Source organism: Phyllosticta citriasiana (assembly GCF_038021145.1).
Source record: "Phyllosticta citriasiana strain CBS 120426 chromosome Unknown IWZ02scaffold_5, whole genome shotgun sequence".
In the NCBI taxonomy this organism is placed as follows: Eukaryota; Fungi; Ascomycota; class Dothideomycetes; order Botryosphaeriales; family Phyllostictaceae; genus Phyllosticta; species Phyllosticta citriasiana.
The window spans coordinates 1,824,762-1,846,330 of record NW_027117282.1 but is presented as its reverse complement, the minus strand read 5'-3'; the positions used below and the strand labels follow the sequence as shown (position 1 = coordinate 1,846,330).

Genomic DNA, 21,569 nt, shown 5'->3' with positions numbered 1-21,569 from the left:
AAGAAGCACTTTTTGTTGGTATCATACCGAAGCCCCGATCCCATGATAGGACTGCCAAAGGGAAAATGTGAAATGGGGTTGCGTCGTCAAGGTCTAGCCAACGGCTAATCCAAGCCCTTAAACTTCATGACGTGCTGTCCGCCGCTGCGGTCCTTGCCCTTGCCCCTCTTCCTCTTCTTCCTGCGCTTCCTGCCGCCCTCGTCGTCGCTGCTATCGCTATCGCCGCTGTCATCGTCGTCGTCATCGTCGTTGTCCATACGGTGCTTCTCGGCGCCCGCCTCGGCATCCTCCTCGTCCTCTTCCTCGTCGCCAATCTTCTCATGCCATACCTTGATGACCTGGCCACCACCCGTGATCAGACGGCCGCCGACATCGACGCCAATGGCGACAACGCCTTCGCCCTGCTCATCGTGGCTGATTTCGCCAATAACCTTGTTGGGGCCGACATCGACGAAGCGCACCAAGCCGTTCCCCAAGCCGACGGCGACGACCTTGCCGGGCGCGCCCACGCCCTCCGGAAGCAGCTGCATGACATCGAGGCTCTCACCTCCGCCACCGCTCGCCGCAGCCGAGTCGCGGTCGACGATGATGCGCTCGTCCTGGTCGTCCCACACGCCACGCTCCCACAGCGTGACGACGCCGCTGGCGCTACCAACCACCAGCTTCTCGCCTTGGCTCGTGCCCTTCTTCGGCAGACCGCCCACGTATGTCGAGCTCAGCAGCTCCTCTTCTTGGTCCTCGCTGCGCACCAGCACGCCGCGGCGCAGGTCCGTCACCGCCAGCGTCGAGCCGCCCGTCGTCACCCATTGCTTGCTGAAGCCGCTGGTGGACGCCGCGCTCGGCGGGAGAGGGGTCAGAGAGGAGATGTAGTCGTCGTGCGGTCGGTGTGTGGCTTGCGCGCGCTGCGAGGGAAAGGTGTGGTCGGCGCGGAGGTCGTAGAGGTGAAGCGCAGACGAGTCAGCGGCGAGGAGGATGGTCTGGGGCGAGAGAGCGTGCAGCAGGCACGGCGCGTCGATGTCGGTGCCGCGCATTCTGCATTCGACATTGTCAGCTTTTGCAACTTCCCAACTCTCGTACCCGGGCAATTTCTTTCTCTTTCCTCTCATTTTTTTTCCGCGGGCGTTTCTCAGACTTACCCGGTTCTTGGAATATTAATCTTCGACAGCACTTGGCCAGTCTCACTGTCCGCCGCCTTCACCAATCCATCTGTTCCAGCCGAGTACAGCGCGCCTCCATCGGTGCTGTACGCCATAGTGCGGCAGCTGCCCTTGTGTCGGCGCGTCCTCCACGTCGTCTCAATTTGTCCAAAACCGTTCTGCGCCGCGAGCGCGCTCACATCATTGTCGTCGCCGCCATCGTCGTTCGAGGCGTCTTCGTCGTGCGCCACGGGCGGAAGTCGAAAGGTCTGAACGTGGCCGCTGGACAGGCCGACAGCGACCAGCGGCTCCGAGGAATGGACGGCCTGCGCGAAGACGTCGGCGCTCAGCGGCAGGTTGCACACCGTGTCGAACATTTGGTGTGGGGTGGTATGGGCGGGCTAGAATGCCGACACCTCTTTTTTTCTTGTCGTTTTCCGGCGCCCGTTCTGCTGCTAAACCCCGTCAGGGAACGGAATGCGAACGGAAAGCTGGCGGGCAAGGCAAGGCAGAGCCTGGTCGTACCACCAACGGTTGAATTCGGGGACCTGATTCGTCAATGGCCGAGCAAGGATCTGCTCACGTGGAAGTTTCTCGGCTTGACGTCAACCTTATTTCGACATCGTGAAGTCGGCTCCGTTGATGAGGTTAGTTGAGTTGTCATTGTAAGAGCTTGGAAGGGTTTGGTTGAGAGCTGGGGTTCTGTCCGGATCCTTCCATGACGACGACTAATCGCATTGTCACGCCGACATCAGACACACGCAGCCTGTCACTCGGGACAACTGTTTGATGACCATCTTTCACAGAACCGCTCATGGGCAATGCACCTAGATTTGCATCTTGATTCGATCAGGTTTTCGATTTTTGTCATTCACGAGGTACTTTCAGGGATCTTCCAACCTAAAGGTGTACAGGGGGTTACAGACCTGGACCTGCAATGAAACAGCTTCTGGACCTTGTGGCTGGAAGTGCTGTACAGATTCTTTGCCACGTACAGTTCCTTCATCCCAACAGCCTATCAGAACGATGTCTATGTGGCGTCACGGAAGAACCAGGAACCAGCACAGTGGGTGAAGAAAGAAATGATACGCCCCGATTCCAGCTACTGATATGGATAACGGCTCGCCAAGCGCAGTCGTGACCGCGGACGGCTCCTCCTTAGGCGTAGCCGTGACCGCGGACGACTGCTCCCTAGAGGATGTCTCATTTTTTTCTGCACCCACTATACCAGGACACTGTCCATCGACATGTTGCCATCAACCACTTCAAGCGCTTACATCTCGTTTCTCATCCAACACTTCCTCTTTTTCCGCTGTTGCCGCATCGACTGATTGGCCGCGCACCAAATTATCTAGTCCCACTTGTCGATTGACCTCCTTCATCCGCTCCCTGTCGGCCTGCGCCGCACCCTCGCTACCAAAGAGTACGTCCATTTCCTCCAGTGTGAGCTCTTTGGTTTCAGGGACGACGAAGTAGATGCTACAAAGGTAAGTCATTATTTTCACAAAGAAAGGGATAAGCTTACAAGGCAGCACCACCAAAGGTCAAAAGTCCAAAGAAGATGTACGTGCCGTAAGTAATCCCATTAAGCATGTCTGGAGTAATTTGGCCTTCATCGTTCTCTGTCAGCGAAAATATTCTGGTGAATGAGCTTTACTCACCAATGATAAAGTTGTTCATCCAGTTGCTACTCGCTCCCAAGGCGATACCGTACGGCCGATTCGAGAGTGGCCAGATCTCGGCGATGAGAATCCAGGCACATGGTCCCCTAACTCGGGGCGTCAGATTCGCTGCGCCGCGGCCACATACGCAGGGTGCGCGCAGACTTACCAACTGTATCCAAAATGCACCACAAACAGCCAAACCATCGCCACGGCGGCCCAGCCGGCTGCTCGGTGCGAGGGCCAATCGTCCTGATTCTTTGCGACAATGACCGCAATAATTATATGGCAAGTTGCCATGCCGATGGCGCCAACAATGAGGACCGGCCTCCGGCCAAGCTTATCGACATACATGACGGCAGGTATGGTGGCTAGAAACATAACGATGCCGACTACGCCGGTCGCGAGGAGCGAGACCGAGTTGGAAGACATTCCGAGCTTGTTGAAGATTTGCGGAGCGTAGTACAAGATTGCGTTGATGCCTCGGCCAGTCAGTTAATCCCCGGGAGAGTCTTTCGGAGAGACCAGCACTCACCGGTCCACTGCTGGAAAAACATGGTCACTGTTGCGCAAATGACGCGATAGAACATGGGCTTCGATTGGAAAAGAGATCCAATGGCAACCCATTGCCTGGGACAGTCAGCACTCAGAAGAACAAGTCTCGGAATTTCAGGGGAACTTGCAGCTTAAACACATTCCACGCCGTCGGCTGTGACAGCTGTGGAAACTTTTCCGCCAGCGTCCTCTTCTCAAAAAGACTCTGCGCGCGGATCTCCGCAAACTCTAGCTCGATCAGCTCATGGTCCTGCGGTAGGCTGCGCAGCCGCGCCAAAATCTTCCTGGCTTCAGGCTCTTTTCCGTGGTGGACGAGCCAACGAGGACTAAAGGGCATGAAAATCATTCCGACGCCGAGTAAGACCGCGGGAACGACTTGAAGAGAAAGTGGAAGGAGCCATGCCGCCTGGTGTTGGCCGTCCCCTGTGCCGCCGATGTAGTTGCAGCCGTAGTCGATCCAGAAGGACACCATGATGCCAAGGGTGATGGAGAGCTGCTGCAACCCGACAAGTGCGCCGCGGACTTCAGGGGGTGCGATTTCGGCGTTGTACATGGGGACGACCATGGAGAGCGATCCGACGCCCATACCTGCGAGCTAAGTCAGCGATCGAAACCAACACTGCTCGAGCGGAATCACTTGCCGGTAATGAATCTTCCTCCCAAGATGGAATGCTGGATGCCGCCGGCAGCAGCCGTCGTTTGAATGATGACGCCAACAACAAATATCCCGACGTTGATCAAGATGGTGTACTTTCTCGAAAGCACCTCGGCCAGGAAACCGCTGTACAGCGTCCCGAACCAAGCACCCAGCTCCAGGATACTAGTCAGCCACCCCATCTTCGTGGAGTTCTCGTCGCCGGTCCAATCGGGCATGGCTGCACCGCGTCAGAAGGGCTTCCGCCTCAAACGCGGGGGTTGGAGTCAGATATATCGCACTTCTGTCAAACGAGTTCATGGTCAGGACGCCGCTGAAGACTCCCTGATTGTAGCCGTAGAGCAGCCCTCCTAGACATGCAAAGCACGCTATCCCAAAGACTTTGAGGTTTTTGAGCAGCGCGAGCGGACCGGTCGAGCCTGAGAGCTCCTGTCGACGGGACAGCGCCGCCGAGTCGAACTGCGAGGTCGTACCACCTGCCGGAGCCATTGCAAAGGTGTGCAAGGATGCAGCAAATCAGTGCAAGGGGTAGGTATATGGATGCCGATTCGAGAAAAATCGCAAGTTGGCTGTGAGCCAGGAAAACGAGCCTAGGAGCCTCCCTCCATCGCGTCCCGCCGCGCCGACAGCGCAGATATATTAATCAGTCACAACAGGACGAGACGCTGTGCCGAAGCAACGATGGCGACGTGATGAGCTGCTGCTGCTGCTCGCTGGGTGTGAGCTCCTCTTCCCTGCCAGTCGACCAGTCGCACTCGCTGCGGCTAAATCGCCCGGGTATTGTTGTGCCCCAGCCAGCCTGTCAGGCTGCCTGCGCCGAACGAACGATCGACGCGCTGCGGCGCGTTGCCTGAGGTCGAGGGAGGCGGCCGTGTTCGTCAGACGCGTGGCTTGAGGGATTGCGCGTGCGGGGAAACGTTGAGATTTTTGGCAGAACACTGAAGAAGCGGGTGTCCCGTGCCTCCGTTGTTACCTGTGGTCAGGTCGTGACTCTGCGTCGTCGCTCTGACCCCTCCTGTTTGCTGTCGCTGTTGCTGCTCGGACTTTACTGACTGAGCTCGCTCTATTGGTCGGACAAGCGTGCGTGGGTGCTGTATGGGCTGTGTAAGCGGGCGATTCTTCTGTCTCCTGATCTCCAAAACTCTGTCGGAATTCCCATGTCAACAGGATTTCTTTGCCCTACTCTTCCATGCTGTGTCGATGCCGTGTCATTGTGCCACTGCTCTTTACACCAAAGGCGATTCTACCCAATTCGCTGGATATGTGTCTCCTGGGCTCCTCAGGCATGTCTCTGAGCTTTTCACGCATGTGATGATTTGGAGACGCTGAATGGATTTCTACATCAAACACTGTTTGCTCATGGAATGGATCTAGAAGCATACATCTACATGCTCTGCCATGCGAGGCTGGCACAATCTCAGATGTCTCAGTATTTTCTTTGTAAGGACTACCTAATGTTGAGTCCAGGGTGGTGGTAATAGCCAACGCAAAAAGCTTCACAGATGAGGTCATCAGCGTACCAACAGCACTGGATGTTCATACAGACCAACCAACGGCGTTAACTGATAAACGGTTGATGTACAAGTGATCTGTCTTCCAGTGGCGTTCCCGAGTCTTTGGAGATCTGTTCGAATTGGCATTGGGATGGAGCCTATCAAAGTCCCAGCAGTCAGCTATATGAGAGAAAATTAAGATTCTAGCAAACAAGACCCGTCACGCAAGGAAGGCTGCTGGTGCGTTAGAAGAATATGGAACATTCAATGCGGGCCGGCCTGTATTGATGTGCTATCCTTGTTGTGATCTAAATGAACATTTCCAACTCTGAACCCGCCATTAGCTCTCTGGTAGCCACCAGTCAATTCCACCCCAGCAGTCTAGCGCACTGGCCTTGTTTTGGGACTCTCTGCATGAGTTCTGTGTGGACGCATTGGAGCCTTCCAAGCTGCCTTGGCATTCTCATCAGACTCAACCCGTCGTGCCCTACTGGCGACCCGCCAACAACTGTCTCGACCGTCAGTTTCCACGAGTTTTTCCAAACACAGTCAAAATCGCAACTTACAGCATTCAGCCTCGCAATCTCAGCCCTCTGGTTCCGATTCTGCGCCATCAACATTTCAAACTCGGCCAAAGTCGGAGTCCGTGGCAGAAGCGCAACCTGGTCCGTCGCCATCTTCGAGGCGACAAGCTGCATGAATGTCTCCAGGCCAGAAGACGCGTTCGGATCGGGGGCCTGGGGATGGCCGAGCTGCTTGCTGAGTGCGTCTCTTGTGGCCATTGACTTGGCCAATTCTGGGTTGCTGCCGTCGAGCGCGGTTCCAGCGGGCGCCTTGCCGGTCGACTTCTCGCCTGTGACTTTCGCTTTCTGGGGCGTTTCTGCGGGCTTCTTGGTCTTATCTACAGGCTTTGTGGTCTTGTCTGCAGGCTTCTTCGTCTTATCTGTAGGCTTCTGGGTCTTATTGGCAGGCTTCTGCTTTTCTGCAGGCTTCTGGGCCTTTTCCACGGGTTTCTTGGTCGTCTCTGTACGCATCTTGAGTTAGGGAGGGTTATGAGCGGACTACAAGAATGTGACGGTGCCAAAGTATGGGGGAAATGGTGTGGAATCTTACCTGGCTTTTGTTGTCTGGTTCTCCTCGGTGGCAGTTCTTCCCAAGCTGAGGCTAGAAGTTTCTTAGATTCCACGCCAATATTTGCAACAGGCAAACTCACCTGACATTTGGTCGCTTTGCTCCTCTTCCGACAGAGGCGTTGGGTCTGGAAACAAGGCTGTTCGACTCTTGTTTAGGTTTCCAATCTAACAGGGAAGGCAAAGGAGCAAACACTATACCTCTGTCATTTTTGGAGGGGGGATTGTTGCTGATACCTCCACCCCTGAAAGCTCTCATCTGCTGTGAAAGGGATTAATCATCTCAAGCCTTTTGGATTAAAATGCAGTACTCACAGTGGCTCTGTTCTGCGTCCAATCTTGCCCATCCCACTTCCAGGGAAGTAAGAAGACGTGTCGTTCACGCTCGCGTTCCAGGCGCTTGAGACCCATGCAATTTCGAAAAGCCTCGTTTCCGGTGCTCACAGCAATCGGTTGCCATATTGGAACATCGTTCACAACGATCCGCATGGCAACCTGTCCTCCCATGTGATTACCCCATTCATCTCCAAAAACTTCTGCCGCCAGCTTGAGGAACCTCTGCCGAGTGAGCTGATTTCCATCGCTCCATACCAATAATCTGGCCTCTGTTCTGTCATTCACAAAGGTTTGGCCGGTGTACTTTCTGCCATCGTAGAGCTTCACTATATATACATCTGTGGCTTTGTTGGCTTCATCCGCCCCGGTCCTGAGTAGCGATGCTTTGTCACTGATGAAACTCAGCCAATCTTTCTTGCGGGCGAAAGGAGTAACTCACGATGAATACTTTTTTCCATGTTCTTTGTCGAATTGCAGATGAAAAGGGTTCCAGCTAGTGATTTTGGCAAGGAAGCCCGATGCCTGGCCGTGGGGTTGGTTTGAGGGTGGTTGCCCACGATTTACAGTCGGTCTGGGAGCGTTAAGAGCCTCGCGTGTGATTTTGAAATCATCACTGGTCCATGGCTCATCTCCGTTCCATGTCACATCATCTTCAAAAGCCAAACTTGCCAGCTTGTCAGCCACGGTCAACATCGGTGTCTCGCACCTCGGCGGCCTAGTCGGATAAGCGTTATTGTTTTGTGACAGGCCGGGTGCCACGAATCTGTGAAAGAGAGGCTGGTTGTAGCGTTCGAGCGTCAACATGGTTGCAGCAAGACCGTTGGTCCAGATCTGGTGATTGTAAAAATCCACAAGACGGGTCCTTCTCTCGTCTGGATCCTCCTGCCAATTTTGCTCTGCTTCCTTTTCCTCCGTGGTTTTTTTCTTCGCGGCATCGTTGTCCTTCTTCCCGGCGTCATTCCGCGGCAGGTAATCTTCATCGCCATGGTCATCTTCCTCGCTTTCTTCTTCCTCGTCGTCATCCGGCAGGTGATCTTCGTTCGGATCGTAATCATGGTCATTGTCGTCGATGACGAATTCATCGTCGTCCTCGTTACGATCGCGTCGACCCCTTCTGTGCAGATACTCGATCCCAATCTCATTGTCAAACTCGTCGTCAACCTCCATGTCCTCGTAGCTTTGCCGGTAGAGGACTGGTTTCGAATGGCCTAACGGAGCGAAAGGAACAAGGTCTCCTGTGTCTTTATCGTCCTCTCCAATGTCCATTTCCATCTCTTCGGCATATGGTAGCCAGCCCAGAGACTTCGCAAAATCCGGATTGCCCCATGTCGCTTCGCCTCCATCCGCGCGGGGAAGAAAACTTTCTTCTTGTCGCTTTCTCTTTTCTTTGAGTTGTTTCCTTCTCTTGAGTCGCCGCGATGTGCGAGATCCAGCTTGTTGCTGCTTCGAAAGTTTCTGTCGCGTCTCGTGCTTGTTGAGCCAATAGACGTAAGCCGGGACCTTCTCCTTTGGCAGGGTAAGAAGCCGCAAGGGGGTCCCGATCGCCAGGCCTTCCATGGCCTTTGCGCCATCTTCTTCCACCAAGTCCATCCGGAGGAAGTACTCTTCAAGTTCGTTGTCGCGGTCGAGAGCATCTTCGGGATAAACCTCGTATAGACTCACGCCGAACCAAAACTTGCCGTCATCCTTTGAGCTAAGGACCTCATATTCATACCTGGAAGCCTCCATATCCTTGTAGCCCTGGCAGGTTGAGAAGTGTCCTTTCTTGACTATTCCCTCAGCGTAGGTATCTGGGACAGGAGGTTGTGGAAGAAGTGGCGATTTTGGCAGGTTGACAATTTTGCTACCGTACGGCCAGGAGTCCATCTGTCTGGCTGTAGGTCGTCCGCTGTCCCTCGGTCTTTTTCCAGGAGGAAAGTTGCGCATTCGGGCCTTGTTAATGGTGCCCCAAGGAATAAGAGTGTAATCTGGGGAATCGTCCTTCGGGTAAGTGACTCGGTACAGGCGTCGGATGCGAGGCCGAGGAAGCGGCCGCGCTCGAGTATCCTTTACCATGTTGGATGCTAGTTTTTCCAGCATGAAAACACAGAGGAAGAAGGTGGTAAGAGAATGGGCAAAGACGGTCACGGCACATTTTTGACATGTGCAGCTCGGAACGCAGACAAGGACCTAAGAGCCTCGACAACTCGATTGATGCACACAATGAAAATCGCGAGGAGCAAAACAAAGAGAAAATGCTGGAAGATGTCGTTTGCGGAAGGCTTCTGCAAAATTCATTGTTCTCTGGACATTAGAGGTGCCAAGCATCAGGAGCTCCCAAGTAAACCCCGACTCCTAATGCCGAATGCGTAGTGCCACACACACTTAGTACATCATGACCACAACTCCTGCAATCACCTTGTCGTACACATCAATGCCTATGGCCAATATTGGAAGCTGTTGGAAAATCGATTAAATCTGCTCATTGGGCAAAGAAGCACGAAACAAGCAGAACGGGGGTCAAACTCACAACTCATCCTTGCGTGACCAATCCCTTTTTGTTCGAACATCTTCTCGCACCCGAGCTTCTTCTCCTTTCGAGGTTTTCGTGTCAAAGAAACCTTCTAGATCCAACCATTCAGCTGTGAAAGCAGTTACCAGCTTCGCCCAGTCTTCCACTACATTGATGTCCAAGTGGTCGCCATCATCTTGCGCTGTATGCCACTGCTGCGGAAAGGGCGATGGGATCATGTGCAAGACTTCGACACCCCTGGCCATGAAGGGTATGTGATCGTCCTGTACCATCATGGCCATCATGCTACCTACGTCATTGCCTGTGTCCGGCAGGAACATGGGCTCAGACAAGGACAAGACGCCACCGAGCTTGGTATTGCTATCAGTGGCCTTGCCATAGTTTGGAGAAGACTTGAACTGGCCCAGGCCGCGCAGTCGCTTTTCAACATCGGCCATGTTGAGATATGCCCAATGCGTTGTTTGGAAATACGAAGGTACGGTTGGATTCGCCGAGCCCAAGAGATCTAACAGGAGGAATAGCTGTATTGAGGAAAGAGCCGTTTGAAACGTCGAAGTAGCAGGATGATATTGGTTTTCCCAATCTTCAGCGAGGGCTCTGCGTGGATCTTGTAAGTCTCATTCGCACTCAATCGCAAGCGGCAGGCTCACCTTGCGCCATACAGCGAGTCCGAGTCTGACCAGCTGTGAAAAGCTTCTTCTCCATCCAACAACAATATCTGAACGCCTGTTTCCTCCTCGATATCCATGAAGCCCTGGCCCGCGCCCTCGGCTTCCATCTTCTCCCACTTGCGCGTCAAAGCATCGTCGATGCTCCGCGCAGCGTGCATGATCATGGCGCATGGCGCAGCGCTGTCGGTAGCGCCAATGAAACCCTCCGGAGTCAGTTTGCTGTCATAGTGGGCTACTAGAGCCAGCCTGCCAACCTCGCCCTCTTTGGCCCATGGAGGGTCGCGAGTGGCTATGATATTGACAAACGGCACCTCCTTGCCATTTGAGGTCGGTGTGGTGCTAGACGAGTTGTGCAACTCGACACGCCATGTGGGCAGAATTTGTGCAAAAAAGTCGAGAAAGTGCTGGCGGACCTTTTCGGAGCCCGGGGTGCCAGGAACACGGGGAATGAGGATTGGGGCGAGAAGACGGCCGGTACGAATGTTGAAATCGTCGCCGGGCGACGGAAGCCGTCTCAGGGTAGCATCGGAGAGGGTGGTGTAGGCGGCGGAGAAGGAAAGCGAGGGCACGACTAGCGTCGTTGCGCGGACAAGTTGCGAGAAGAGTCGCATGGTAGTAGGACGGGAGCGAATGTAGGCGATTGAAGACGTCGCAGGTCAGATCATGGCTGGGGCACGTAGGAGATTTGGCGAAGAAGGAGAAGGTAGGAGTACTGTACGAGAGGACGGCGCACGGTTGGGGAAGTGGGCATGGATGGATGGAGATGTATTGTAGTAGTGATACGGACATGTAGTTCGGCGTAAGATGGGCTCCGCTGCACGGTCCATCTGGCATCCCTGTTCGCCTGAAGGTTGCGCCATCACGTGTGTCAAAGCTCCATTCCAAGTCCATCACCACCTCTCGTCCCTACCCTCTTCAATTCTTCGCTTTGGCGCTTCAAATGTCATGAGAACAGCTCTCTTTGTAGGCCTACGAGCCCCGGCTCGCTTCCATTGTCCGCCACCTTGCTTGCGCATTACCACTGGCCGCCAGACCATCATCCCAGGATTTCAACACCATGGCCGTTGTGCCTCAAGCTCCTCTGCCGCAAAAGCCAAGAAATCGAGCACGAAAGTCACAGCACCAGAGCCCAAGTCTTTCGAAGGAACACCAAAAATCAAGTTCTGTGAGTTACAGCAGCTGAGGGATGCAAACACTTGAAACTAACCATCTTGCCCAGTGTATCCCGAGCGCCTACTGATCTACAATGCCGGAACGGGGAAGACTGCCTTCATCGGAACCTACAAAGTCCTTTGCCTAACTCTGTTTGCCCTTGGGTGCTATAAATTGGCTCCAATAGCATACGGGGGTACTGATTCACATGGGCTAACCGTAGCAGCAAGTCAGTGCCTGTCTCCCAATCACCCGGGCGGCTCACGACCCCTGATTTCCCCACTCATGCTAATTGCCTGTAGTCCTCATTGTCCCAAACCTCGTGCTGTTGGTGACAACACTGCTAACGGCCCCCTTTACTAACTCCATTTTCCTCTGGATCCCCCGGGAGGCACGCCGCTCCCATGAGCACCTCATGCGTTATGTAAAGTCCCTGCCCCCATCAGCCCGCTTAGATCTCATCACATTGCGTCTTGCTGGGCTGCACAAAACCACCCGCGCCACATTGGGTGAAATGCGCGAGTTCCGTGGTGGATTCGGTGCAGCAAACTGGGTGCGCGTAGTCCCCAAGAATTCGGTCAAGGCAGCAGAGGAGAAGAAAACGGGGTTTGGACAGCGAATTCTTGCCCTGCTAAAGGAGCCGCGGAACCGATTCGCAATTGACTTGAGGGATGGGAAATCCGGGTCCAGGACGCGTGTGCCGGGGGTTGTGGAGATTGTGGCAGAGAAAGTCAAGAGGAATGGTTTCGTCGATGCAGGAACCTGGAAGGATGACTTGAGGAAGATGTTCAGGGGGTGATGGTTGTTCTATGTAGTATCAGGGGGGTTCTGTCCGGATGAGCATGTTCGAAACAAAACGCAGACGTCCTTCCATGACAACCGGTGCAAGACAGAGGAGCTCCATAGACCCCGAAAATGTTCCTCAGATTACCTACTGTGTCAGCCAATTTGATGACGCGAGTGTGGTGCCGCTCGGTCTCACATCCCGGTATCGGACCCTGTTGGTCAATGCGCGAGCTTCCCCAGAAAATATTCGGCGCGCGCCTTGTCCCGCACTACCACACCATCGCAACAATGGCTGCCACAAGGGCTCTCCGGATTGGTACGGCTTGCTGACAGCTGCACAGAACCGTTCAGCTGACAATATCCCAGGTCTCATCCCCGGTGACGGAATTGGCCGCGAGGTAGCCACCTCCCATAGCTCCCTCGACCATCCCACGAGCTTCAAGTCTTTCTAACGCAATGCCCCTCCGATAGGTCATTCCGGCTGGCCGCCGCATCCTCGAGGCCCTGCCTGCTTCTTTGGGCCTCAAGTTCTCGTTTGTCGACCTTCCGGCTGGTTTCCAGACTTTCAAGGACACGGGTGCTGCGCTGCCGGACAAGACGGTTGAGACCCTGAAGAAGGAGTGCGATGGTGCGCTTTTCGGCGCTGTCAGGTACGCAAACATTTCATCCTGCGCACAAGTACACTATCCTGCAGGTCTGCATTGATGTCTGACGGAAATTCATAGCTCTCCCACGGTCAAGACCCCCGGCTACTCGTCGCCTATCGTCGCTCTGCGCAAGAAGCTCGCGCTTTACGCCAACGTCCGGCCCGTCAAGAGCATCGCGAGCGCAACGCGGCCAGTCGACCTGGTCATTGTTCGCGAGAACACCGAGGACCTTTACGTCAAGGAAGAAAAGACTTACACGGACCCGGCAACCAACAAGCGCGTAGCTGAAGCCATCAAGCGCATTTCGGAGACGGCGACGCACGACATTGCGAGCATCGCGGGCGAGATTGCGCAGAAACGCCAAAAGATCCGCGCCAACGGCGTTCCCAGCATCCACAGTGGCCCGCGCGTCACCATCACCCACAAGAGCAACGTGCTGTCGCAGACGGACGGCCTCTTCCGTGAGGTCTCGCGCGCGGCGCTGGCTGCTTTTGCCTCGTCGAGCCCATCTGTGGCCATTGACGAGCAGATTGTCGACTCGATGGTATACAAGCTGTTCCGCCAGCCCGAGGACTACGACGTCATTGTCGCGCCCAACCTGTACGGCGACATTCTGTCGGACGGCGCAGCCGCGCTGGTCGGCTCCCTAGGCCTCGTTCCCAGCGCCAACGTTGGCAAGGGCTTCGTCATCGGCGAGCCTTGCCACGGCTCTGCCCCCGACATTGAGGGCAAGGGCATCGCTAACCCCATTGCCACCCTTCGCAGCACTGCTCTCATGCTCGAGTTTTTGGGCGCCGATGATGCTGCTGCCCGCATCTACAAGGCTGTCGATGCCAACCTGGAGGAGGGCAAGTTGCTGAGCCCAGACCTTGGCGGCAAGGCCAGCACTGGTGAGGTTGTGAACGACATTTTGAAGAAGTTGTAAGGGCTCGGACATCGTCTTTGAAGGATTTTATGGTGAGTTATGATGGAATGAGCTCTTGACAGCCATGGAGAACGTCTGATTGTCTAAAAGGGAAGAATTCGGACAGTTCGTAGAGTTTTGGACGTTCCAGCAGGCCAAAAAGGATTTAGCTGTTAAGCATTTCCGTGGCAGCTTTGGTTTTCCGCAGCGAGTCAAATATCAGTGATATCGTCCGATCTTCAGGGTCAAAGTGGGGGGAATATTGGTATCACAATCAAAAAACGCGGCCCCAAGACCTTCATCATCAAAGGTGTGATTGAAACTCATCAATTCTTCAATCCGTAATCATAACAAATCCAACACTGTCTACGTCCCCGTTCAACCCCTGCGCCTGGTGCTGGGGCCTTTCGACTTGCTTGCAGTCGCAGTCGAGCTGGCCGACGGGGTGCTTGGCTGAGCAGCAGCGATGGGCTTCTCGGTCTTCTTACCTGCAGTCTTCTTGCCCGAGGGACTGTTCCAATAGTAAATCATCTGGAAGGCGAGGATGCAGTTAAGAACGAAGCCTGACACGAAACCGTACAGAACCAACGGGTCATTGACCTCCTGGAGGGTGGTGAAGATGCGGGACAGAGAACCAAGGAGGTAGTTGAAAACCTGCATGTGGATGTCAGTTGGGAGGTTTTGACTTTTGTTGGGAGAGATGGTGGCGTCATACCGCGAACGCGCTCAGTTGTCCAGTGCTGCCTTGCTCGTAGTTGGCCACGATCTGGGGAGCCTTGCTCGCGACGCCGAGCACTCCCGCAGCCGCCTGCAACACGGCCATCGTCTTGGGGTCGACAATGCCTTGGTCGAAGAGCGCGTATCCCGCGGCTGCGAGTCCAGCGACCCAAACCGCAGCGCCCGCGCTCTTGCCCTGGTAGTGCAGCACCAGCGCAGCGATGGCGACATTTTGCACCATTATGAGCGCCGTCTCGCCGAATGTGCTGAACGGGAATCCTTGGCGAACATTGTATGCCAGGCTTATCAGGTAGCTGCTAGTCTCGAGCAGGTAGCTCAAGAAGCTGATTCCCTCGGCGGACTGGCTGTTGATCAGCTTGAGCAGCTGCGGAATCTTGACGATGGAGCTAGCCCCGATGATGCCGATACCGAGGCCTTTGCTGATTGCGAGCTTGACGCATTCCGGGGACGCGGCCGGGTCAATGTCGAGGATCAACGTCTTGTAGCAGTAGGTGCCGAGGAGGGTGACGCCAGTTTCGTAGATTGGCTTGGGGAGGTTGTGCGTAATGGGCTGGAGAGCGCTTCGGAGGGCGTCCATGTTGCTGGCGTGGAGGACGAGCGAGACCCTGAGTGTTGGTGACGGCTAGGAAGACTCCAAAAGTTTATGCAACCTGGTCTGGAAGTTTTGTGCCACGGTGATTCGCGTTGAGGGCGGTGTGAGCCCAGGCTCGGCGCGTTTCTCCCCCGACAACTCTGTCTTAACACCGGCACTTTCTTTCCTCCATTGCTCTGCATCCTTGTGTTGAATTGTTCTATCGTCGGATTTCTTTACAACCATTCCATTGGTGCCATGGCTCTCTTGACTGACATGCCTCTCAAAAATGCCGGCTCAAGATTGTCTACGGATTTGAAAGGCTGGAATCCAGATTTATGCCCCACAACAGACATTCAACATGGCGACGCTCAGAATCGGGTTGCATCCGGGGAACTGTTGTCACCGTCAAAACTAAAAGTGGAGCTGCTCCATGTTGTGACGCCCGCTATGGAGCTCACCTCGAAGATGTTCAAAACCGTCCGGTTCGAAGCAACCAACCGATCAATCAATCAATCATTCATTCCGGTTCGAAGCCGACTTTGCAAACAATCAAAGCTTCTGCCGCGGCCGCTGACAGCCGTCTGAAAGTCATTTGGCACCCCGGCAGGTTCCAGTCTTTGCATCCGATCCTAGGCATGTTCGAAAACTGTGACCAGATACTGAAGAAGCCCTGATCAAGGCACAGGTCTGCTTGGGTCGAATCAAATTCTTCCCTTGTGAACCAGTCGCTTCTAGAGATCGGGGCACACATAACGAGTGGCAGGGGGAAAGGTAGGTAGTATGCCTCAGCATATGACTGACAGGAAGCTTTCTAGGTGCCCCGTGTCTGGAGCATTCAATCGCATCCTTGCGCATCCGAGCATTATCAAATGATAGAGTGAGTTATGGAGCCTTCAAGCCCAGATTCGACGTGCCACGAAGTTCCTCGCCAAGCCTCGCTCCAAATTAACACGCTGGTCATCCGCTCAGCACTCAAGCAATGAGGTAGATGAACGTGTTGAAGAGAATGCCGCGGTAGAGATGCGGTGACACAGAAAAACAACTTCAGAAATGTTTGCAGAGCTTGATTCATGGCACGAGGTCAGGATCGTAAGGCCGAAAAATCGCTGGCCAATCGTTTTGCAGGACAACCAACGCGTGCTGGTTTGGGCAACTCAAGTCTGCATCTGCATACTCCACGAAAATGCCATGCCGACCGAGATCAGACCTTGTGCAAAGCAGAGCATTTCCCAGAGACCGATTCGCCAACAAGGACCAGAATTTTCAAGATTTCAAAAACGTTTGACAGCCATGGCGCAGCTTTTACCTGGTTTTCGACCGACTAGCAGTGCCGCGGATGTGGATCAGGCCGGGCCCGCGAGTCCTCCTGCAGGCTGCCCTGTCGCTAGCTGATCGTCCCAACCCCTTTTCTGCATCTCCTCCGTCGCACTGTGTCGATTGCTTGTTCGAGCCCAGGATCAGACACGAATCATTGCCACGCGGCGCTGACACTTGCAAGTAAATTATCATGCTACCAAGGCTGATGGACGTGGCAGTCGGACCTCATCTTCTTTAGCGACTGACACAAAACAGTCTGGTTTGTCGTTATGACGACTTGCTCGCGACTTGGCGCAGATCCCGCTCGTGTGGCTGCAGCTCAGCTGCGTTTTGGGAGGGTTCCTCTGCGGGTCATTGCATTCACCACATCCATGTGGCTGGTTGTGTGCGAATCATTGCGCGTGGTTCTGGTGCTGTCCACCCCACAAGTGGTGCTAATGTTAGGACTGTACTAGAAAGTTGCTGCCGTTTCTGGACCGGCTAACCGCCACATGCACCGTCCTCTGCCTTCACGGCACATCGGCTGATGGGTCAGAGGCGCAGCCTCTTGCTATTGCCCAATGGTGCGGTACAAGCTGCATGCCATGTGGATATAAGGGGTTGGTACTTTCATGTCTACTCTTTTCTTACAGTCACTCAACCTAAGTCACTCCTTCTTTACAACTTTCAATCCACCATGCATATTTCCAAGCTTGTCGCTCTTGCGGCATCTGTCTCTACGGCTGCCGCGCAAATCAAGGGGTTCAACTATGGCGCAACCTTCTCCGACAAGTCTGTCAAACAACAAGCAGATTTTGAAAATGAGTTCAAGACTGCTCAGGGGCTTGTTGGCGCCAGTGGCTTCGCCAGCGCTCGTCTTTATACCATGATCCAAGGCGGAACTACAAACACTCCCATTTCAGCGATTCAGGCGGCTATCAATACCAAGACGTCACTCCTTCTCGGTCTCTGGATATCTGCAGGCCCGGATAGCGTCAACAATGAAGTTGCAGCGCTCAAAGCAGCCATCGCACAGTACGGTACGGCCTTTACCGACCTCATCATTGGCATCTCGGTCGGGTCCGAGGACATGTATCGCGAAACTCCAGAGGGAATCGCTAGCAACGCAGGCCCTGGAGTGCAGCCCCAGCAAATCGTTAGCTATATCCAACAGATTCGCGACGCCATCAAGGGCACGACTGCAGCATCGGCGCCTATCGGCCATGTCGACACGTGGACGACGTTTGCGAATAGCTCAAACAGTGCCGTCATCGCGGCCTGCGACTGGCTGGGCATGGACGCTTACCCGTACTTCCAGAGCGCCATGGACAACACCATCAACAACAGCAAGAGCATCTTTTATGACGCTCTTGGCGAGGTCCAGAAGGCCGCCTCGGGCAAGCCCGTTTGGGTCACCGAGACTGGATGGCCCGTCTCCGGCGCCACGCTGAACAAGGCCGAGGCCAACGTCGAGAATGCGAAGAAGTACTGGGACGAAGTCGGCTGCTCGCTCTTTGGCAGCACCAACACCTGGTGGTACACGCTGCAAGACGCGGCTCCCGCCAACATCCTGCTTCCCTTTGGCATCGTGGGATCGACGCTCAGCACCACGCCGCTCTTTGACTTGACCTGTGGCTCAAGTGTGTCCAACTCTTCCTCCTCTCATTCCGCCGCTTCTTCTTCTTCTTCTTTCTCGGCTGCCCCCATGAGCACCCCAGCCTCGCCCGCTGCTGCCTCCGCTCCTGTCGCTAACCACGCTTCACAGGCAGCCAGCGGCGCTTCGGCAGGAGGCGCGTCCGCTCTGCCCAACAACCCCGTCGACGGTAACGCTGCTGCGCCGTCTACTCCTGGTGCCACCGCACTCTCCGGTGTTGGAGGTCTAGCAGCGGCGCCCAGCGTCGGTACCCGCACGAATGTCGGCAGCGACCGTGTCACTACTCTCTTGGTCGTCACGATGGAAACCGTGTCCGCCTGTCATGCATAGATGGCGTGGTAGCCGTATTCTGTATGTACGAAGAAGCGTTTGTGCATTCAATTGGCCCGAATCGGCCCCTTCTTCAATTCGTAGCGCCGTCGTGTATTACCACCTCTTGTACCTATTTACATTCTCCGTGTGGAGCATTCGATTGCATGGCAGCATTGCAGATTCATCTATCATACCCTAAACATTATCTTCCTTCTGTTTGGTCCTCATAGGTCGTGGTTATCAGCACGAACGAAAACGTGTCTTCCCTGTTCTTCAGCCCACATATTACCTCTTCCTTCCCCTTCAATATGCGATCGTACGTGACCTACCAACATAAGGTATCTTTCCCTCGCAGTGAAGGGGTAGAGGACGAAAAATTGCAACCTCGCTTCAACCTTTACATGTAATGGGGGAAATTAGGCTCCCTACTTCCCTCCTAGCATGGGTAAAGACATTTACTAGCGGTTAACAACTCCAGATCTCCTTTAATGGCCAACGAGAGGACCTTCATCTAATAGTTTCAGGAATCCCCTAAGGAAGCCTAGTCTCACTAATCCTATTTCTTATTTATATACGAAAGCTCTTTTCCTCTTACTTAGTACGATTCCTCTTATACATTAATGATGTTTTAATCATAATCCCCTTAACTAGTTAGAAGAAAAATGCACGGATCCTCTAGTAGGAAGTAACCTAGCTTTTCTTACTTAGAACCTAGTATGCCGTTAATTTTAATAAAGATAAAATAGACCTTATCTATTTTACGAGCTTAGATAAGGCTAAGGAAGCTATAATTATACTCCTAGGAGATTATATAGTATAGCTAAAGTAGCTCATCTAATAGCTTAGAATATAGTTTAATATATACCTATTATTCTAGTAGTATACGATAATTTAGAATGCCTAAGTAAAGTAATTACTTAGAAGACTTATGCGGCTAGCTAATATATAATATAGACTATCCCCTACTACCGTCTAATAACTATACCTTACTTATATATAAAGTATAGTAGATTATAGGTTCCTAGTTTTCTAGTAAGTTAGTAGCTCTAAGATACTTAGATGAATACTTTAAAATAGTAGACTATACTAAATCCTAGGAGCCTTTTATACCTCCCTAATTACTTCTATAGAAATTAAAGTAGGCCTTCTCCCCTCCCTACCTTAGGCGTAATATATTACTTTAAGTATATACTATAAGACTCTTTAAACTTAGTTACTAATACCTAGTATATATAATTATCGATAAGTTTAAACTAGAGAGCATACTAGGACGCTAGATATAACTTAAATATATCTAGAACATAATTTTAGACCTAGTAATAGGTACTAAAAGCCTAATTAAGCATGGTTCCTTTCCCCTATAGAAAAAGACTACGCCGTACGAAGTTAAGATTAGCTACCTCCGAAAAGTACATACTAGACGCATAGGATACATAACTTAAGTAGTTATTCTATACTCTAACGCTTTATCTATCCTAAAAGGAAATAGAGTAGGTATAGGAATTATAGTATACGACACCTAATAAGATAGTATAAGAGTAGTAGTAAGATATAGAGTAAATACTAGACTATACTAGCTCGTATATAGTAGAGAACTAGAGGCACTTATAAGGGCTATAGAGCTAGCTACCTAGAAATAGCTAGGGTAATAGATCATAGTATATATAGATAACTAAGCTATACTATACCGCCTCTAAACCCCGTCTAACCTACTAGGTTAAGGTCTATAACTTTAAGCTATAGATATAGGCCACTTAATTATAGCTAGATAAGGTAGTCTTACCTTCTTATAGGCCCTAGGCTATATAGGGATTAGAGGAAACCTATAAGTAGACGCCCTTATAAAGGAGGCTACTAGGCTAACTTACCTAAAAAGAGCCTAGATAAACTATCTATCTATAATAAACCTATACCGACGTTATACTAAGAATTATATACACTAATTCTTAGAAAATAGCCGTGCTTAAAATAAGTTATTACTATACCTATAAAACCTTCACCTTACTAAAACCTTATACCTATCTTTTCTTAATAGCGCTTTAGCGTATAAGTAACTAGATAGGGTAGAATGAGATATACCCTCCCCTATAGGAGGGTAACTAGGATGTAGTAATAGGAAATACTATAGAAGAGGGTGAAATTCCCTAGTAAAGCCTATAACTAGACCTTATTAATAACGAGAAAAAACGTATAGATGATCCTTAGGTAAACATCTACCTACTACTCCTACTAGCTTCTAGGTATAGTGCCTTAGGCATATCTATAGCCTTAGGCATAACTAGTTTAGGCTAATAGGGAAACTCTACTTCCTATATGCCTTCTAGCCTACTAGCTATCTCGTATAAGGAGTTTCTTACTCTAACTATAGGTAGTAAACGCCTAGTACCCTCCCCTAACTTACTAAATAAGAGAATGTTTACTTAGCCCTTTATAGCGAACTTTCGTATAATAAGTGAAGCTCTTAATGTAGCTCTCTTATACATAGTTAACACTACCCATCTCACGCTAGATTTAGAGATGAAGAGAAAGCTCCTTAATCTTACTACGGTATTTAGAGACTTTACGGAAAAGGGAAGGGTTAACTTTACTAAGTTAATTCTTACTATATAGATTTATTCCCTAGAATTAGTATCTCGTACGCTAGCCTAGAAGGCCTAGTAGACTTAGGCCCCTACTTCTAAACTAAGAATAGTACCTACTATATCCCCTCCTAGCCCCTAGGCTACCGGATTCCCTTATATATTTACCTATATAGTAGCCTAGGGAGCCTTCTAGAGCAGCGTACTATAAGAATAGACGGTTATTAAGAAGAAAACCTAAACCTCCCGCCTTTAGCCGACTCTTTAGGAAAGATAAGTCATTATAAGAGGCTAAATCCCTAAGATTACTAGCCTTACCATACGAAATAGTATTAACTAGTAGCTATAGGTAACTAGCCTTACTACCCCCGTCATCGCCTTAGTAAAGGAATCCTTTAAGGGTAACCTAATCCTTATATACGCACCTAGCTTTACTACTAACTTTCTTCTTAGTAAGAAAGAGGTACTACTTCGTACGTTCCTAGGGGCTTCCTTTTAAGCTAATATCCCCTAGTTTAAAGTTATTACCTACGGTATTCTAATAGTAGACCTAGATAAAGTTAACATTACTAAATTCTATTAGTAGTATTCTATAAAGATAAGTAATATCTTTATTATATACCGTATGGTAGATGGTTTATAGTAGAGAATGTAGTAGATTCTTTACTATAAGAGAACTTCCTTAAAGGACTAACTAGCAGGCTACCTAAGGGTGTTTATATAGAAGAACCTATAGATTCTAGAGAGTTCTATCTCTAGGTAATTAGTAATAGGTTCT

At 51.8% G+C, this 21,569-nt stretch overlaps 8 protein-coding genes across 8 annotated transcripts; 3 read left to right on the top strand and 5 right to left on the bottom strand.

Moving 5' to 3' along the window:
- Positions 1-104: 104 nt before the first annotated feature.
- On the bottom strand, positions 105-1,513 carry IWZ02DRAFT_489847 (WD40-repeat-containing domain protein; the record flags this gene model as incomplete). The annotated part of the gene is made up of 2 exons (XM_066769609.1): positions 105-1,032; positions 1,137-1,513. 2 exons carry the CDS (start codon positions 1,511-1,513, stop codon positions 105-107), a joined length of 1,305 nt encoding a protein of 434 aa, XP_066624046.1.
- Positions 1,514-2,339: 826 nt separating this feature from the next.
- IWZ02DRAFT_238634 (general substrate transporter) lies at positions 2,340-4,841 on the bottom strand. The gene is made up of 8 exons (XM_066763044.1): positions 4,289-4,841; positions 3,994-4,227; positions 3,481-3,940; positions 3,333-3,427; positions 2,967-3,279; positions 2,798-2,904; positions 2,662-2,746; positions 2,340-2,615 (listed from the first exon to the last, which is right to left on the bottom strand). Exons 1-8 carry the CDS (start codon positions 4,494-4,496, stop codon positions 2,402-2,404), a joined length of 1,716 nt encoding a protein of 571 aa, XP_066624045.1. The 5' UTR covers positions 4,497-4,841; the 3' UTR covers positions 2,340-2,401.
- A 917-nt stretch (positions 4,842-5,758) lies between these two features.
- On the bottom strand, positions 5,759-8,681 carry IWZ02DRAFT_449340 (uncharacterized protein). The gene is made up of 6 exons (XM_066767390.1): positions 7,406-8,681; positions 6,946-7,357; positions 6,832-6,892; positions 6,714-6,770; positions 6,614-6,664; positions 5,759-6,524 (listed from the first exon to the last, which is right to left on the bottom strand). The coding sequence occupies exons 1-6, from the start codon at positions 8,554-8,556 to the stop codon at positions 5,863-5,865; spliced, it is 2,394 nt and encodes a 797-aa protein (XP_066624044.1). The 5' UTR covers positions 8,557-8,681; the 3' UTR covers positions 5,759-5,862.
- Positions 8,682-9,130: 449 nt separating this feature from the next.
- Positions 9,131-10,928, bottom strand: IWZ02DRAFT_449335 (glutaminyl-peptide cyclotransferase precursor). Its single transcript, XM_066767389.1, has 2 exons — positions 10,129-10,928; positions 9,131-10,075 (listed from the first exon to the last, which is right to left on the bottom strand). Exons 1-2 carry the CDS (start codon positions 10,758-10,760, stop codon positions 9,472-9,474), a joined length of 1,236 nt encoding a protein of 411 aa, XP_066624043.1. The 5' UTR covers positions 10,761-10,928; the 3' UTR covers positions 9,131-9,471.
- A 104-nt stretch (positions 10,929-11,032) lies between these two features.
- On the top strand, positions 11,033-12,290 carry IWZ02DRAFT_449331 (uncharacterized protein). Its single transcript, XM_066767388.1, has 3 exons — positions 11,033-11,314; positions 11,369-11,530; positions 11,604-12,290. Exons 1-3 carry the CDS (start codon positions 11,095-11,097, stop codon positions 12,098-12,100), a joined length of 879 nt encoding a protein of 292 aa, XP_066624042.1. The 5' UTR covers positions 11,033-11,094; the 3' UTR covers positions 12,101-12,290.
- Positions 12,291-12,366: 76 nt separating this feature from the next.
- On the top strand, positions 12,367-13,948 carry IWZ02DRAFT_449329 (isocitrate dehydrogenase). Its single transcript, XM_066767387.1, has 5 exons — positions 12,367-12,403; positions 12,454-12,485; positions 12,559-12,737; positions 12,813-13,691; positions 13,750-13,948. Exons 1-4 carry the CDS (start codon positions 12,376-12,378, stop codon positions 13,657-13,659), a joined length of 1,086 nt encoding a protein of 361 aa, XP_066624041.1. The 5' UTR covers positions 12,367-12,375; the 3' UTR covers positions 13,660-13,691; positions 13,750-13,948.
- IWZ02DRAFT_449325 (mannose-P-dolichol utilization defect 1 protein-like protein) lies at positions 13,949-15,096 on the bottom strand. Its single transcript, XM_066767386.1, has 2 exons — positions 14,354-15,096; positions 13,949-14,292 (listed from the first exon to the last, which is right to left on the bottom strand). Exons 1-2 carry the CDS (start codon positions 14,951-14,953, stop codon positions 14,017-14,019), a joined length of 876 nt encoding a protein of 291 aa, XP_066624040.1. The 5' UTR covers positions 14,954-15,096; the 3' UTR covers positions 13,949-14,016.
- A 1,847-nt stretch (positions 15,097-16,943) lies between these two features.
- IWZ02DRAFT_375725 (glycoside hydrolase superfamily) lies at positions 16,944-18,230 on the top strand (the record flags this gene model as incomplete). Its single annotated transcript, XM_066764841.1, has 1 exon — positions 16,944-18,230. The coding sequence occupies one exon, from the start codon at positions 16,944-16,946 to the stop codon at positions 18,228-18,230; it is 1,287 nt and encodes a 428-aa protein (XP_066624039.1).
- Between the last annotated feature and the right edge of the window lie 3,339 nt (positions 18,231-21,569).

Coding starts and splice junctions, on each gene's coding strand:
- IWZ02DRAFT_449335 (XM_066767389.1), bottom strand. CDS start 10,760: ATGCGACTCTTCTCGCAACTTGTCCGCGCAACGACGCTAGTCGTGCCC. Junction 10,076..10,128: donor GACTCGCTGTATGGCGCAAG/GTGAGCCTGCCG, acceptor AGATCCACGCAG/AGCCCTCGCTGAAGATTGGG.
- IWZ02DRAFT_238634 (XM_066763044.1), bottom strand. CDS start 4,496: ATGGCTCCGGCAGGTGGTACGACCTCGCAGTTCGACTCGGCGGCGCTG. Junction 3,941..3,993: donor GGGAGGAAGATTCATTACCG/GCAAGTGATTCC, acceptor CTTAGCTCGCAG/GTATGGGCGTCGGATCGCTC. Junction 3,280..3,332: donor GTTTTTCCAGCAGTGGACCG/GTGAGTGCTGGT, acceptor TGACTGGCCGAG/GCATCAACGCAATCTTGTAC.
- IWZ02DRAFT_449340 (XM_066767390.1), bottom strand. CDS start 8,556: ATGGACTTGGTGGAAGAAGATGGCGCAAAGGCCATGGAAGGCCTGGCG. Junction 7,358..7,405: donor CATGGAAAAAAGTATTCATC/GTGAGTTACTCC, acceptor GAGTTTCATCAG/TGACAAAGCATCGCTACTCA. Junction 6,771..6,831: donor CCCCTCCAAAAATGACAGAG/GTATAGTGTTTG, acceptor AGAGTCGAACAG/CCTTGTTTCCAGACCCAACG.
- IWZ02DRAFT_449325 (XM_066767386.1), bottom strand. CDS start 14,953: ATGGACGCCCTCCGAAGCGCTCTCCAGCCCATTACGCACAACCTCCCC. Junction 14,293..14,353: donor GACAACTGAGCGCGTTCGCG/GTATGACGCCAC, acceptor ATCCACATGCAG/GTTTTCAACTACCTCCTTGG.
- IWZ02DRAFT_449329 (XM_066767387.1), top strand. CDS start 12,376: ATGGCTGCCACAAGGGCTCTCCGGATTG. Junction 12,486..12,558: donor GTGACGGAATTGGCCGCGAG/GTAGCCACCTCC, acceptor CCCCTCCGATAG/GTCATTCCGGCTGGCCGCCG. Junction 12,738..12,812: donor GCGCTTTTCGGCGCTGTCAG/GTACGCAAACAT, acceptor GGAAATTCATAG/CTCTCCCACGGTCAAGACCC.
- IWZ02DRAFT_449331 (XM_066767388.1), top strand. CDS start 11,095: ATGAGAACAGCTCTCTTTGTAGGCCTACGAGCCCCGGCTCGCTTCCAT. Junction 11,315..11,368: donor AACACCAAAAATCAAGTTCT/GTGAGTTACAGC, acceptor CATCTTGCCCAG/TGTATCCCGAGCGCCTACTG. Junction 11,531..11,603: donor TGGGCTAACCGTAGCAGCAA/GTCAGTGCCTGT, acceptor AATTGCCTGTAG/TCCTCATTGTCCCAAACCTC.